The sequence below is a fragment of the Oryctolagus cuniculus genome, chromosome 5 (genome assembly GCF_964237555.1).
Source record: "Oryctolagus cuniculus chromosome 5, mOryCun1.1, whole genome shotgun sequence".
Classification (NCBI taxonomy): Eukaryota; Metazoa; Chordata; class Mammalia; order Lagomorpha; family Leporidae; genus Oryctolagus; species Oryctolagus cuniculus.
The window spans coordinates 53,008,916-53,024,066 of NC_091436.1; the positions used below are offsets into that span (position 1 = coordinate 53,008,916).

The window sequence follows — 15,151 nt, forward strand, 5'->3', positions numbered from 1 at the left end:
ATTATAGAAACTTACCTAATCATGGGTAATAAATTACCCAATAATAATTATAATTACCCTTTATTGTCAGAACGAAAGTGGTCAGGTTACTTAACTTTGTACCTTGACATCCACAACAGCAACATGAGAATATTAGTTTTATGGGGGTACTGTCATATAAATTAAATTAAGCTGCAGAAGTAGAACCCTTAGAACAGGAACTAGCAAAAAGGTCAGAAAAATTTTCTGCAGAGGAAGGGCTAGAGAGTAAATATTTTCAGCTTTGTGGGTCAGATTGGGTGTGTCACAGCTACTCAACTTTGCCCTTGTAGTGTGAAAACGGCCATACATAATATGTAAATGAAGAATTGTAACTGTGTTCCCATACAACTTGATTTACAGGAGCAGGCAGTAGGTCTGTTTGCCAACTCCTGGTCCCTTAGATAATAGTAAACATTAAGAAAACATTGACATTTTCTTTTAAAGATTTATTTATTTACTTGAAAGTCAGAGTTACACACAGAGAGAAGGAGAGGCAGAGAGAGAGGTCTTCCATCCGCTAGCTCACTCCCAAATTGGCCACAATGACTGGAGCTGTGCCGATCTGAAGCTAGGAGCCAGGAGCTTCTTCTGGGTCTCCAAAGTGGGCACAGGGGCTGAAGGATGTGGGCCATATTCTACAGCTTTCCCAGGCCATAGCAGAGAACTAGATCAGAACTGGAGCAGCTGGGACTCCAACCGGCGCCTGTATGGGATGCTGGCACTGTAGGCAGTGGCTTTACCTGCTACACTACAGCGCTAGCCCCAAGCAAACATTGACTTTTTACTTTAAGACAAAGTTAATTCTTCCTGTTTGTCGCATTTCTGAAAGATGGCTGAAAATTAATAGAATGTTTTTGATATTAACTGGACTTCTTGGAGGAAGGCACTGAACAAACACTGAGAATTATATTCTAGATTCAAGATCAAGCATTTTTTATTAGGAGCCTGGTGACATTTGTTAGTGACAGAGAACCCTTCTGACAATTCTATGTAGACACATATGCAGCTTTCATTGAAGGACAGTTCCATGTTTTGGGAATAATGTCTTCTTCAATGAAGCAAGATGGGTGGCGGGGTAGAGATGGCCACTGTCCTCTTGGGATCACAGGTATTACTGTCCAATGACTCTTCTGTGAGTTTACTGATGATGCCTGTGCTGTTATCATTCTGGTTAATGATCTTATTGAACTCTTCTAATCAGGCCCTTCCGCCTGGCAGAACTGGACTTATGAGGTGAAAGTGTCAACCGAAGATCTTCCTGAAATCACTCATGTTTTTTCTAACATAAGTGAAACCATGCTTAACATACCTGAGCTGCAGAGTGCTACGAAATACAAGGTTTCTGTGAGAGCGAGTTCGCCTAAAGGCTCAGGACCCTGGTCAGAGCCCTCAGTAGGCACTACCCTCGTGCCAGGTGAGAAAATGTCGGGATTTAGGGAGTGATTATGACAAAAAGATGCTTAGCCTGAGTATGCGTTAAAATTCCTGGCCTCAAACGTGGTCAAGAGATTGCAATGTGGATGTGCTGACCTCTTGACTATATGTTTATTATCCGAGAATAGGAAAACAAACTAAGCACTGTATGATATCTAATTTATTTTTCTAATTTTCTATTTTAACTTCTAAGGTTTTTTTTTTGGAAATGTTATCATTTCCTTCTACTTTGAGTTTCTTCTCTTTCAGTTTATTAAGCAATAGTATTCCTGATCTCAAAAGGCCTTGGTAAGAAAAGCTGAGGGGCTGTGTTGAATTCCATACTTTTGGCTGAAAGAAAATGGAAGGAAAACTGTACTGTTTATATTGCTGTAGTTAGGACAGTTACTTCTGGGTCCTCCAAATGGGGCCACGGCAAATAATAGCTAAAGAAAAAAAAAATTCTACCATGACCATGACACAGTTATACAGGAAGTATCACCACACATTTCCCTCCACATTCAATTTAAATACTTCTGTAAAAAATCAAGGTCTCCTTAAAATAATGGATAATTATATTAAGCAGATAAAGCTACTTATATCTTTCCATGGTAGTTTTTAAAATATTGATTTTTTTCCCTTATAAAGGAAATGGTAGGGTATAAGACATGTACCTATAAATCATGTTTTCTGTGATGTTTCTTTTAATTTATTTTTAATTGAACAGCTACAGAACCACCATTTATCATGGCTGTGAAAGAAGATGGGCTTTGGAGCAAACCATTAAATAGCTTTGGCCCAGGAGAATTCTTATCCTCTGATATAGGAAATGTGTCAGGTAAACACAAACTCCTTGTTCATTTAGAACTCATAAGACTTCCCAAGTTACTCAATAAATCAAAAGAATCAAGTGTTTTGGTGCTAGATCAATAGTGAAAAGAAAAGATATTAACTGAACTCTACTGCCAGTGAAACAAGTTTCAAGTAGAAATGCTATTTAATAATTCACAACTGCGGGTTTATTTATTGATTTATGCCCACTTCAGTGAGGCTGTAATATAATGCTCATGTATTTTAATCTGTCTATAGTGTCTCATGGTAATAGCCTACCTTGTTCCACTAAGACGGCTTCTATTTGCAAGGTACCATGAATTAGCTATTAGACTGGTGCAAGGAGTTACTGCATCGAGTTCTTAACAAGGTGTAAGAAAGATTTGGTGACAAAGAGGACCATTAAGTAATGAATGAATACTTTTACCAAGAAGGCAATAGGATGAAGGGTGGTATAACAGTGATGTTGTCTGAAGATGACAGCTTCTATACTTATCTAATAATATTTTATCTGTTTACTTGGCCATTAAAAGTGCAACCACCTTTCTAACGTAGGAGTTGGACTTTGGAAGCAGTATGTTACTAAGGGAGAGAATGCCACTTTGGAGTTGGCCTGAATCTGGGTGCTTCCCTGTTTTCATCTCTGAAATCTCAGGTAGAACAGATTATCTCTTCAAATCTTGTTGCCATCTCAAAAATGGGGATAATTCCTGCTTCATAGGAATCAGAAGAGATAGGAAAGGTACCTGGGACAATGTTTGGCAAAAAGATGCTCAGCGCACAGTAACTCCTCTCCCCAGGCCCAGGGGTTAAGATTTCCAGAAAACATTTTCAAAGTATTCTTGCCAGATCTCTGACGTTCTAGTAAGTATCTATGTCAGTGTGTACTTTAATATTATATGGCAGTTTTTATGTGATTTGTTGATTTGCTATGCTTTCATTGACAAACATGAAAAATAATTGCTAACAACTCCCTTTGTTTTGAGACATGGATTGGTATAACAACAGCCTCTACTACAGCGACATGAAAGGTGACGTTTATGTGTGGCTGATGAATGGGACGGATGTCTCAGAAAATTATCACATACCCAATATTGCAGGAGCAGGGGCTTTAGCTTTTGAGTGGCTAGGCCACTTTCTCTACTGGGCTGGAAAGACATATGTGGTAAGTTAAAGCCTGGTATTCTGGGTGTTCTGGAATCATTCCTGCCCATCTCAGTGACTTATACATCATTTTAATGACTTTTTTCTTAAGTGTGTACCACCTATGCTATCATTTATTTAATATTTATCTCTAAACTTATTTAGTTTTAAATGCATTTCTGTGTAAAGGAACTTCTATAGTGCTGTTTGGTATAACAGTTATGTATTTTCAATAATGTTTTAAAATAAATACACTAAAAGGCTGACTGTGGATCAGTGTGCTGGCCAGAAGACAGCATGCTTAAAGGCACCATGAAAGGGAGTTAAGTGAAAGGACTGTTTTCAAAGGTGTAGACAAGGTTAGGGAAAATGAACAAAGGATGGCAAAGCATCCCCTGGGCTGGCAAGTGTGGGAAGGTAGAACTCCAGGTGTGAAAGGCAAGGAGAAGAAGGAGATGAACTGGTGACAGTTGCAGATGACATGGACTGAGACCTTGGGCATGGAAATCTAGCCACTACCAACACGTATGGTATGGCAGAGGGAGCTGAGAAATTAAGTACCTACCCTCTCTTCTCTCCTGTGGGCTGATCTTCTACCCATGCTTCCATTTTTCTAAACCTCAGTGGAAGCCAGAGAACAAGGCAATTTAGTTGATGAAATCCATAAATATTAGTCTCAGAGGGCACAGAATAAGATGGAGAAGGGTAGAGAATAGGCTAATTGGCAAAAGGAAGACACTTAGTGCACCTGACAGGTGAAGAAGTAGGGTATTGAAAATCACTTTCTAATCAGAAGGCACTTTTTTTTTGACAGGCAGAGTGAACAGTGAGAGAGAGAGAGAGAGAGAGAGAGAGAAAGGTCTTCCTTTTCCATTGGTTCACCCCTCAATGGCCGCTGCGGCCGGTGCGCTGCGGCCAGTGCACCGTGCTGATCCGATCCGAAGCCAGGAGCCAGGTGCTTCTCCTAGTCTCCCATGCAGGTGCAAAGCCCAAGCACTTGGGCCATAGCAGAGAGCTGGACAGGAAGAGGAGCAACTGGGACAGAATCTGGCGCCCCGACTGGGACTAGAACCCGGGGTGCCGGTGCCGCAGGTGGAGGATTAGCCTATTGAGCAGCGGTGCCAGCCCAGAAGGCACTTGTTAAGTCCGTTCATTTTTTTTTATTTTTTTATTCAAAAAAAATTTTTTTTGACAGGCAGAGTGGATAGTGACAGAGACAGAGAGAAAGGTCTTCCTTTACCTTTGGTTCACCCTCCAATGGCTGCTGCGGCCAGCGCACAACGCTGATCCGAAGCCAGAAGCCAGGTGCTTCTCCTGGTCTCCCATGCGGGTGCAGGCCCCAAGCACTTGGGCCATCCTCCACTGCCTTCCGGGGCCACAGCAGAGAGCTGGACTGGAAGAGGAGCAACCGGGACAGAATCCGGCACCCCAGCAGGGACTAAATAAAACCCAAGGTGCCGGCACCGCAGGCAGAGGATTAGCCTATTGAGCCGCGGCACTGGCCAAGTCCATTCATTTATATGTCCAATAGTCATTTATCTACTACCAACCTGTTGAGAGTCTTGAGAGAAGGTGTAATAGAGAATATAAAGTAAATAGGAGACATGTTCCTGCTCTTTTAAAAAAGTAACAGCAGTAGCTTAACCTGCTGTACTACAAAAGTGGATCCTGGATGTATGATTATGTATGGTATACAAATTTACTTTCCTTCTCTTTATAGACTCCAAAAGAGATAGGCTCCATGAAGGCAAGTGCCATGTCTCCTTGTTATTAGATTTCCAAGGTTTAGCACACTACTTAGCATGTGGTGTTGATAAATATGAGGATACTTCAAACGATCATGGAAATATGGAATTAAAAGATAAGTTTATTTTTATGCAAATAAAATTTGAAGCTCATGCATAGGTTTGTGCCTTATATGAGTTTTCTATAAACTATTTTATAGTCCCTCACATTCATGGATTTCAATTTTTTTGCAGCAAAATAAACTTATCTTTTAATTCCATTTTCACTGAACTTTTAGAAAAGTTTATATTTATTTGAAAGGCAGAGAGATAAAGCAAGCAAGCACTTCCACCAGCTGATTTACTCCTCAAATGCCTGGCGATAGCCAGGATTGGGTCAGACTGAAGCCAGGAGCCAGAAACTCCACCTAGGTCTCCTGTATGGGTGGCAAGGGCCCAAATATTTGAGCCATCATCTGCTGAATCCCAAGGCACACATTAATAGGAAGCTGGATGGGAAGCGGAGACAGGACTTGATCCTGGGCATTCCTCTGTAGGTTTTGGAAGTCACCACCTAATCTTCCATGAACTATTTGAAGTATACTTATATTCGTGATTGAATGAATGGATAACTCTAACAGTTTATTAAAGACTGCAGTAAGTCACAAAAATAATGTCATTTGAAAATCATAAACTGACCACGCTACTATGTTTTACAGATACAAAGGCAGTCAGTGTTGACGGGACACACAGACATTGTGACTCATGTGAAGCTGTTGGTGAATGACATGGCAGTTGATTCAGTTGGTGGATATCTCTACTGGACCACACTCTACTCAGTTGAAAGCACCAGACTAAATGGAGAAAGTTCCCTTACACTACAGGCACAGCCCTGGTTTTCTGGGAAAAAGGTAACACATTAAAAATAAGATCTTACCATTAAATAGTATCAAATGGGGCTGGCATTGTGGTGTAGTGGGTAAAGCCGCCACCTACAGTGCCAGCATACCATATGGACACTGGTTCAAGTCTCAGCTGCCCCACTTCTGATCCAGCTTTCTGCTATGGCCTGAGAAAGCAATAGAAGATGTTCTAAATCCTTGGGCTCCTGCACCTGCATGGGAGACTTGGAAGAGGCTCCTGGCTCCTGGCTTCAGATCGGCTCAGCTCAGGCTGTTGCGGCCATCTAGGGAGTGAACACTGGATGGAAGATCTCTCTCTCTCTCTCTCTCTCTCTCTCTCTCTCTCTCTGCTACTTCTCTGTAGCTCTGCCTTTCAAATAAATAAATAAATTTTTGAAAAAAATAATACCAAATGATGCTGTTCTATAGATACAGTAATATAATTTCTGCTTATTTTGAATAGTTAAGGAAGAATCCAAAATGAAAGACTGTTATCATAAGATCTTGGTATAATCAAACTTTCTTGAACATTTGTTGGTCATAATTTATTATATAAGTTCAAACATAGTATGGAGATTTCTATAGTTTGCTTTACCTATTTTAAGTGAACCCACTCTTAAAAGTATTTTAGTTCTTCCTGTTTTTGTTGTCTTCAATAACTTCTATTTACTATTTTAGAGTTTCTTGTTTAGTAGTGATTAGGTATTTTATTCTCAATTTTGGGTATTAGCTGTTCTAAAAACTGTGTGATCTTTAGGTAGATTTTTATGACTTTTCTGTGTCTATCTCCTAAAATATAGGGCTAACAATTATCATGTCTCTCAGTTTTTATTGGGATAATATGTGATATTTCATGTGAAGTAGTGGGTTCACAATAAATGCTTAATAGTTAGGCTTTTACTATTGTAACTTAACCTGAAAAATATACCTGATATAGGAGCTTTTCTAAAACAAATGTTATTTTTACTTTTTCAATTTTTAGAAGCAATATTTATTTTCTTACATCTATTTAACTACAGCATAGACATTCATCTAAATTTCCAAATGTTATTTTTTCTGATCATGATAATGATATAAATCCTTTGTAAGAAATTTAGAAATTATGAAAGCATTAAGAAGAAATAAACTACTCTTTTTTTTAAATAAACCACTCTTACTATTTCTACTTTATATATCCCCTTTTCCTTAATTTTTTAACCTTTTCTTTGGTAGAGACAATATATATATATATATATATATATATATATAACCATTTTACTAGGTCATTAAAAAAATTATGTACATACATAATCTAACTGTTGAGTCACTTGATCCCCTATTCCATAAGATATATGTGCTATAACTCCTGAGACATTTAGAGAGACCTGGTTTGCATATACAGATAATAACACAGATATTTAAAAGATATAAATTTATGTACCATGTCCAAAAACTAATCACTCCTGCCAAATAATAAAAGCCTCCCATGATTCTATATTGTAGCCGCTTGATCCTGAATATAAAGAAAATCTATTTTCTGTGTCTCACATGATTCTCAGGGGAAGCACTTTCATTTTTGAAAAAGCATATTGAAGATAGCTTTATCTCAAGAGTAACTTCCTCTCCATCTTCCTGGCTTTGTCAATCATCTTCCCGCTTCCAGATCTTCTTGATCTTGTTGATCTTGTCATTCGAGCACTCTCAGCAGCCAGGAAAAGCTGTGGAGTGGCCCTGAGGACATGTCCATAAATAAGTGAGTCATTAGATTTCTCAGTATGTTCAATGAGACACACTTCTTTAAATTTCCACTCCAAATCCTCTCCTAGGCTGCCAAATGTTGCTGCTACTTTTACAAATCTGTGTTCTGGTTCCATGATTTTATGTCATATCCGTCTGCTTCCATTACTGCTGGTGGATGTTTTGAAGGCAACATATTTTACGCTCAGCAATGCTCCTCATCTGACTCTTTCATTTGAGTTATTCACAGATTTATCATGCAGGTTTCATAATCAGCAGATATAAGGAAGTACAATCAGCCAATTATTATTTTTAAAAATAATTTGTATCTATTTTTTAAGAAGCAGAAAGAGAGAGAGAGAGAGCCAAGAGAGTTTTCCTATCTGATGGCTTACTCCCCAAATGCTTACAATGAGTGGGGTAAACCAGGCTAAAGCTGAGATCACAGTACTCAATTCAGGTCTCCTATGTGGATGGCATGAACCTAATTACTTGAGCCATTATGAGCTATAATCCTACCTCTCAGACTTTAAGTCTGCCCTAGATTCTATTACTCTGGTAGGCTCTTGACAATCTCAGTTTATCTGAAAAAAAAAATCTATATATAAGTGCCTATAAAACATGTATATCTATGCTTTAAAGGCAAAGAAAGAAAAAAAGATAATAGCCTTTGGATAGTAACTTCTATCACACTAGTTCTATTTTATAGAAGTAGTCTTTCTCAGGCCTCACCTATACAACTGGATGTAAATTTAAGATATGGTTTAAAACAAAAAGACAAACGAGTAGTGAGAAGTAGTTTTCAAATGTCACCTAGAACTAAGACTTTATATGGACGTGACTGTCCAATTATAAGCACTCAGTGTGTATTACCTTTGTAAAATGTATAAACATGTATTTGGTCACAATTAACAGAAAATACAACTCAAAATGGTTTAAATTATAGATTCTCAAACTTGGTGGCATACTGGCAATACCTGGGAAGGTTTAAATTTTTTTAAAAAGATTTATTGATTTATTTGAAAGTCAGAATTGCACACAAGGAGAAGGAGAGGCAGAGAGAGAGAGAGAGAGAGAGAGAGAGAGAGAGAGAGGGAGGTCTTCCATCTGCTGGTTCACCCTCTAGTTGGCTGCAATGGCCGGAGCTGCGTGGATCTGAAGCCAGGAGCCAGGAGCTTCTTCCGGGTCTCCCAGATGGGTGCAGGGCCCCAAGGACTTGGGCCACCTTGTACTTGCTTTCCCAGGCCATAGCAGAGAGCTGGATTGGAAGTGGAGCAGCCGGGTCTTGAACTGGTGTCCACATGGGATGGCGACACTGCAGGTGGCAGCTTTACCCACTACGCCACAGTGCTGGCCCCTTTTTTCATTTAGTTTTAAAAGTATGAATAGAAAGCTTAACATACTTAACTAAGAAAGTTACACTATACAAAAGTTGAACTGTGTTCAATCACAGTTTTTGCAGATTGACTTTTTTAAAAAAAGATTTATTTATTTATTTGAAAGAGTTACACAGAGAGAGAAGGGGAGGCAGCGGGGGTTGGGGGGTTCTTCCATCTTTTGGTTCACTCTTCAATTAGCTGCAATGGCCAGAGCTGAATCGATCAGAAGCAAGGAGCCAGGAGCTTCTTCTGGGTCTCCCACATGAGTGCAGGGGCCCCAGGACTTGGGCCATCTTCTACTGCTTTCCCAGGCCATAGCAGAGAGCTGGATTGGAAGTGGAGCAGCCGGGTCTTGAACTGGTGTCCACATGGGATGGCGGCACTGCAGGTGGAGGCTTTACCCACTACGCCACAGCTCCGGCCCCAGCTGATTGACTTCTGTGCACTAAATTTGGCACTGAGTTTTAATCACTTACATTTTCATTGTTCAGTTAATCAAGCAGTTTTTTTTTAACTTTTATTTAATGCATATAAATTTCCAAAGTACGACTTATGGATTACAATGGCTTCCCCCCCATACCGTCCCTCCCACCCACAACCCTCCCCTTTCCCACTCCCTCTCCCCTTCCATTCACATCAAGATTCATTTTTGATTATCTTAATATACAGAAGATCAGCTTAGTATACATCAAGTATGGATTTCAACAGTTTGCTCCCACACAGAAACATAAAGTGAAAAATAATAGATGATTTTTTTTTAAATGATGATGAAATCAGAGCAGACCTATTGTCATGTTTAATCCCAGTGAGAGTCAAGTTGGGAATTGATAATTTCTTCTTTTTTTTTTTTTTTTTTTTTTTTTACAGAGGATCAGTTTAGTATGCATTAAGTAAGGATTTCAACAGTTTGCACCCCCATAGAAACACAAAGTGAAATATATTGTTTGAGTACTCGTTATAGCATTAAATCTCAATGTACAGCACATTAAGGATAGAGATCCTACATGAGGAGTAAGTGCACAGTGACTCCTGTTGTTGACTTTACCAATTGACACTCCTGTCTATGGCATCAGTAATCTCCCTATGCTCCAGTCATGAGTTTCCAAGGCTATGGAAGCCCTCTGAGTTCTCCGACTCTTATCTTGTTTAGACAAGGTCATAGTCAAAGTGGAGGTTCTCTCCTCCCTTCAGAGAAAGGTACCTCCTTCTTTGATGACCTGTTCTTTCCACTGGGATCTCACTCGCAGAGATCTTTTGCCAGAGTGTCTTGGCTTTCCATGCCTGAAATACTCTCATGGGCTTTTCAGCCAGCTCCGAATGCCTTTAGGGCTGATTCTGAGGCCAGAGTGCTATTTAGGACATCTGCCATTCTATGAGTCTGCTGAGTATCTCACTTCCCATGTTGGATCACTCTCCCCTTTATTTACTCCATCGGTTAGCGTTAGCAGGTACTAGACTTGTCTATGTGCTCCCTTTGACTCCCAGTCACTCCACCATGACCAACTGTGAACTGAAACTGATCACCTGGAACAGTGAGATGGCATTGGTACATGCCATCAAGCAGTTTTTAAAAATGCTTTTCTAGCTATTTAAGAATGGAATACATACAGCAAGAGCAAAAGTGCAGATGATCATGTCACCAATGGAGTGTTCTTGAAGAAAATGATGAGATTGTTATTCATATTGGCCAGGGAACATCTAGATAGCCTTTTCCTTGGGAGACAGCTGTACCTATTAAGGAACACTGTCTCCATTACTCCTTAACTGAAATGTGAGCATCTTCCTCCTTTCTGACTTTGCTTGAAGCCCATGTAGTAGCCAGTATGACAGCCACTCAAGTACCAAGAGATCAACATACTTCCCAAGGCATCAGCATCATCAAGAGAATCTGCACATATGGGAGGTGGTGGGGGAATTACTGGTGGCCCAGTATGACATACTGGGGGCAGCCAGCATGACAAGCATGACAAGAAGCGGGGTGGTAGGGGTGGCAGTGACCGTGATGGTGGTGGCCATTGACCACTGGCTTTCCAGGTCCCATTCCTGATCCTGGCATGGGGGGGTGGCGGAGGGAAGAAAGAGTTCCAAGGATTAGCTGTCGACTTGATATTACTTGGTTTACTTCCCGGAGACCTGGAGGAGTTCTCACTTTCATCTGTAGATGACTTGACTTTCATTTTCATTCTCCTGAGCATTGGGTTCTATATTATTAGCTGCTTTACATGCTGGGGAAAGTAGATCAGACACATTTTGCTCTTTTTTTTTTTTCGACAGGCAGAGTTAGACAGACAGACAGACAGACACACACACACACACAGAGGTCTTCCTTTTCCATTGGTTCCACCCCAAATGGCCGCTATGGCTGGCGTGCTGCGCCAATCTGAAGCCAGGAGACAGGTGCTTCCTCCTGGTCTCCCATGCAGGTGCAGGGCCCAAGCACTTGGGCCATCCTCCACTGCCTTCCCGGGCTACAGCAAAGAGCTGGGCTGGAAGAGGAGCAACTGGGACAGAATCTGGTGTCGCAACTGGGACTAGAACCTGGGGTGCCGGCTCTGCAGGCAGAGGATTAGCCAAGTGAGCCGTGGTGCCGGCCACGTTTTGCTCTTCTCTGTTTCCATATCCAGTGTAAACCACAACACAGGTTTCTGTCTTAAAATCAACTGAAACAATTGTAGCTAGGTTGATAAAGCCATCTTCTAACCAAATGGCAGAACATTTGTCCCCAACCTTCCACTGTTTCAAGGGAGTTGTGGTATTCTTTTGGCATTTATTCTTCTTAACAGGTTTTCTTTTAGGTGTGACTTTCGGTTTATCTGATGTTGCACAAATGTCACCATTCTTCAAACCATGCTTAAAGGACGCTACAGCTTTATTGTAAGCTTTTATCAATGCAGTATCATCCCAAATGTCAGTATCACCACTCTGGCTAATTCTACGCTGCAACAGCTAGCGTCCTCTGGCTCTGGGACGCTGCCTCCGCCGCTGCCACTGCCCATTGCCATAGTGAGCTCCTTTGGGAAATTTTAAAGCATAACAAGTGTGGGTTCCATTCCTAGCTATTGTAATTTAATAGGGTGCAACCTGGGAATTGAGATTTTTAAAATTTTCGTAGATGATTTTAATGTGTAGCAGTGTTTGAGAACAACTGATTTAAACAACAAAAAATTCATTGGCTAATGTGGCTGAAAAGTCTTGAGTGATGGCTAGCTTTGGGCAAGACACAGGCTCTAAATGTAAGATTTAGTAGTTCTGGAATGTGGTTGAGAATTTGTATTTGTACCAGGTTTGCAGGTGATGTAGCTGCTGCTGGCATTGAGAATCATAGTTTGAAAACCACTGTTGTAAAGTTATAAAAGTTATTTTAAAAAAAGGTATTAGGGCCAGCGCCGCGGCTCAATAGGATAATCCTCCATCTTGCGGCGCCGGCACCCCGGGTTCTAGTCCCAGTTGGGGTGCCGGATTCTGTCTCGGTTGCCCCTCTTCCAGGCCAGCTCTCTGCCATGGCCCGGGAGTGCAGTGGAGGATGGCCCAAGTACTTGGGCCCTGCACCTGAATGGGAGACCAGGAGAAGCACCTGGTTCCTGGCTTCGGATCAGCGCGATGCACCGGCCACAGTGCTTGGGCTGCGGTGGCCATTGGAGGGTGAACCAACAGAAAAAGGAGGACCTTTCTCTCTGTCTGTCTCTCTCTCTCTCACTGTCCACTCTGCTTGTAAAAAAAGAAAGGTATTCCTTGCTTTTTGGAGAATTTCAGGAAACTATTACTTCTTTCCAAATAGCATAATAGGTAAATTTAACTTCTCAACAGAAGTTAAATTAACATCACTGAATGTATTATTGCAAAGAGGATGTTAAGGGGAAATGCATAGCTTAAGTGTAATTTATTCACAAAGGCATGCTTCGAACATGTGTTTAGTTCATTTTCTCACTGTATTTTCCATGTAGGTAATTGCTCTTACTTTGGACCTCAGTGATGGGCTCCTGTATTGGTTGGTTCAAGACAGTCAGTGTATTCACCTGTACACAGCTGTTCTTCGGGGACAGAGGTAAGTAGTATCTCTCAAAGGCAATTGAGAGAATGACTTGTCCCTTGGTTATAAATGGTAATGCATGAAAGTTCATGTATTCTTTCAGTAAAGATTCACCAATTGCCTACTATGTTGCAGGCATTGTGCTTATGGGGAAAGATAATTTTGTAAACAGGTAATTACAATAGAATATGATGAGTGTTGATATGAACAGAGCACAGTGGCGACACTAGAGAGAATGCAGTTCAAGAGCTCAGAAAATGTAGAATGGATTTTTCTGCATCTTAATTAAGTAGAGTATACATTATGGATGATAAAGAAAATACCCGTGTTGAGGAAAGTGAACCCTTATACATTGTTGATGGGAATGAAAATCAGTACAGCTATTTGGAGAGCACTTTGGGGGTTCCTCAAAAAACTAAAAAAATGGATCTGCTACATCATCCAACTGTCTTGCTTTTGAGTATATATTCATAGGAAATTAAATCACATGTCAAAAAATATCTGCACTCCCGTGTTTATTGCAGCACTTTTCAAAATAGCTAAGATATGGACACAGCAAAAACATCCATTGATGTATGGATATATAAAGCAAATGTAGTATATATGCACAGTGGAATATTACTAAGCCATAAGATAAATGAAATTGTCACATTAGCAGCAAAATAGATAGAATGGAAGGACATTAGATTAAGGGAAATAGGCAAGACACAGAAACACAAATACTACATACTCACGTTCAAAAATGGAAGTTAAAAAAGTCAGTCTGAATTTAGCATAATGATTACTTCAGGCTGGGAAAGAAAGGATGGGGAAGAGTGCATAGAGAAAGCTGGATAACACGTGCCAAAACAGAATTAGACAAAAGTAATAGATTCTAGAGTTCTACATCACAGTAGGGGTGACTGTCGTTCATGATAATGTGTTATATCCTGTGTAAACACCTAGAAAAGAGGAGCTTATAGGCTCCAAACATAAAGAAAATGTTGGGCCGGCGCCGCGGCTCACTAGGCTAATCCCGGCTCACTAGGCTAATCCTCTGCCTAGCGGCGCCAGCACACCGGGTTCTAGTCCCAGTTGGGGCGCCAGATTCTGTCCCGGTTGCCCCTCTTCCAGGCCAGCTCTCTGCTGTGGCCAGGGAGTGCAGTGGAGGATGGCCCAGGTGCTTGGGCCCTGCACCCCATGGGATACCAGGAAAAGCACCTGGCTCCTGGCTCCTACCATCGGATCAGCGCGGTACGCTGGCCGCAGCGCACCGGCTGCGGCGGCCATTGGAGGGTGAACCAACGGCAAAAGGAAGACCTTTCTCTCTGTCTCTCTCTTACTGTCTACTCTGCCTGTCAAAAAAAATTAAAAAAAAAAAAAGAAAATGCTAATTACTTCATTTGATCAGCTTATGCTGTTTACATATATAGAAATGGTACACTAGAACCCATAAAATGTACAGGAATTACATATTAGTAAAAATTCTAAAAAAAATTAAAAATTATCCTGTGATGTCACAGATGAGAACTGAAGAATGGAGGGAACCATGCAAGTTGTCCTCCTGAAAGAACAAAGCAGCCTGTTTGCTTTTGTTGACATCCTTCATCTTCCATATTATCATTGTCAGGAATTTTTTCTATACATTTTCTAATACTTCTGCTTTTTACAATTAGGTTCAATATACATCCTGTGTAATATTCAGATCTCACGTGTTACATTAAATCAGCTTTGGTAAGACACAAAGAACATATCTGTCATCACAGAGAATTTCTTGTGTCCCTTCCCAATTGCCACCCACACCCCCATAATAATGTTCTTTTGTATATGGCTTCTTTTGCTTGGAATAATATCCTCTAAGATTCCATGTTATTATGTGTGTTCATTTTTATTCCTGAATAGTATATTTTACTGAATAAATAATGTCATACTCTGCTATGCATTCCTCTATGAGCATTTGGAGTTTTAAAAAGATTTATTTGGTTTTTGGGCCACGGCTCAATAGGCTAATCC

General features: G+C 40.6%; 1 protein-coding gene and 1 pseudogene across 3 annotated transcripts in view; one reads left to right on the forward strand and one right to left on the reverse strand.

Annotated features, from left to right (window-relative positions):
- ROS1 (ROS proto-oncogene 1, receptor tyrosine kinase) overlaps window positions 1-15,151 on the forward strand; it is a 176,889-nt gene that overhangs the window by 57,008 nt on the left and 104,730 nt on the right. For all 3 annotated transcript variants that reach the window (XM_070073675.1, XM_070073674.1, XM_051855385.2), the window contains 5 exons: window positions 1,223-1,435; window positions 2,162-2,272; window positions 3,252-3,430; window positions 5,852-6,043; window positions 13,074-13,174. In XM_070073675.1, the coding sequence (XP_069929776.1) occupies window positions 1,223-1,435; window positions 2,162-2,272; window positions 3,252-3,430; window positions 5,852-6,043; window positions 13,074-13,174 (796 nt within the window). The remainder of the gene's footprint in view (window positions 1-1,222; window positions 1,436-2,161; window positions 2,273-3,251; window positions 3,431-5,851; window positions 6,044-13,073; window positions 13,175-15,151) is intronic.
- Window positions 10,890-12,131, reverse strand: LOC108177462 (survival motor neuron protein-like; annotated as a pseudogene).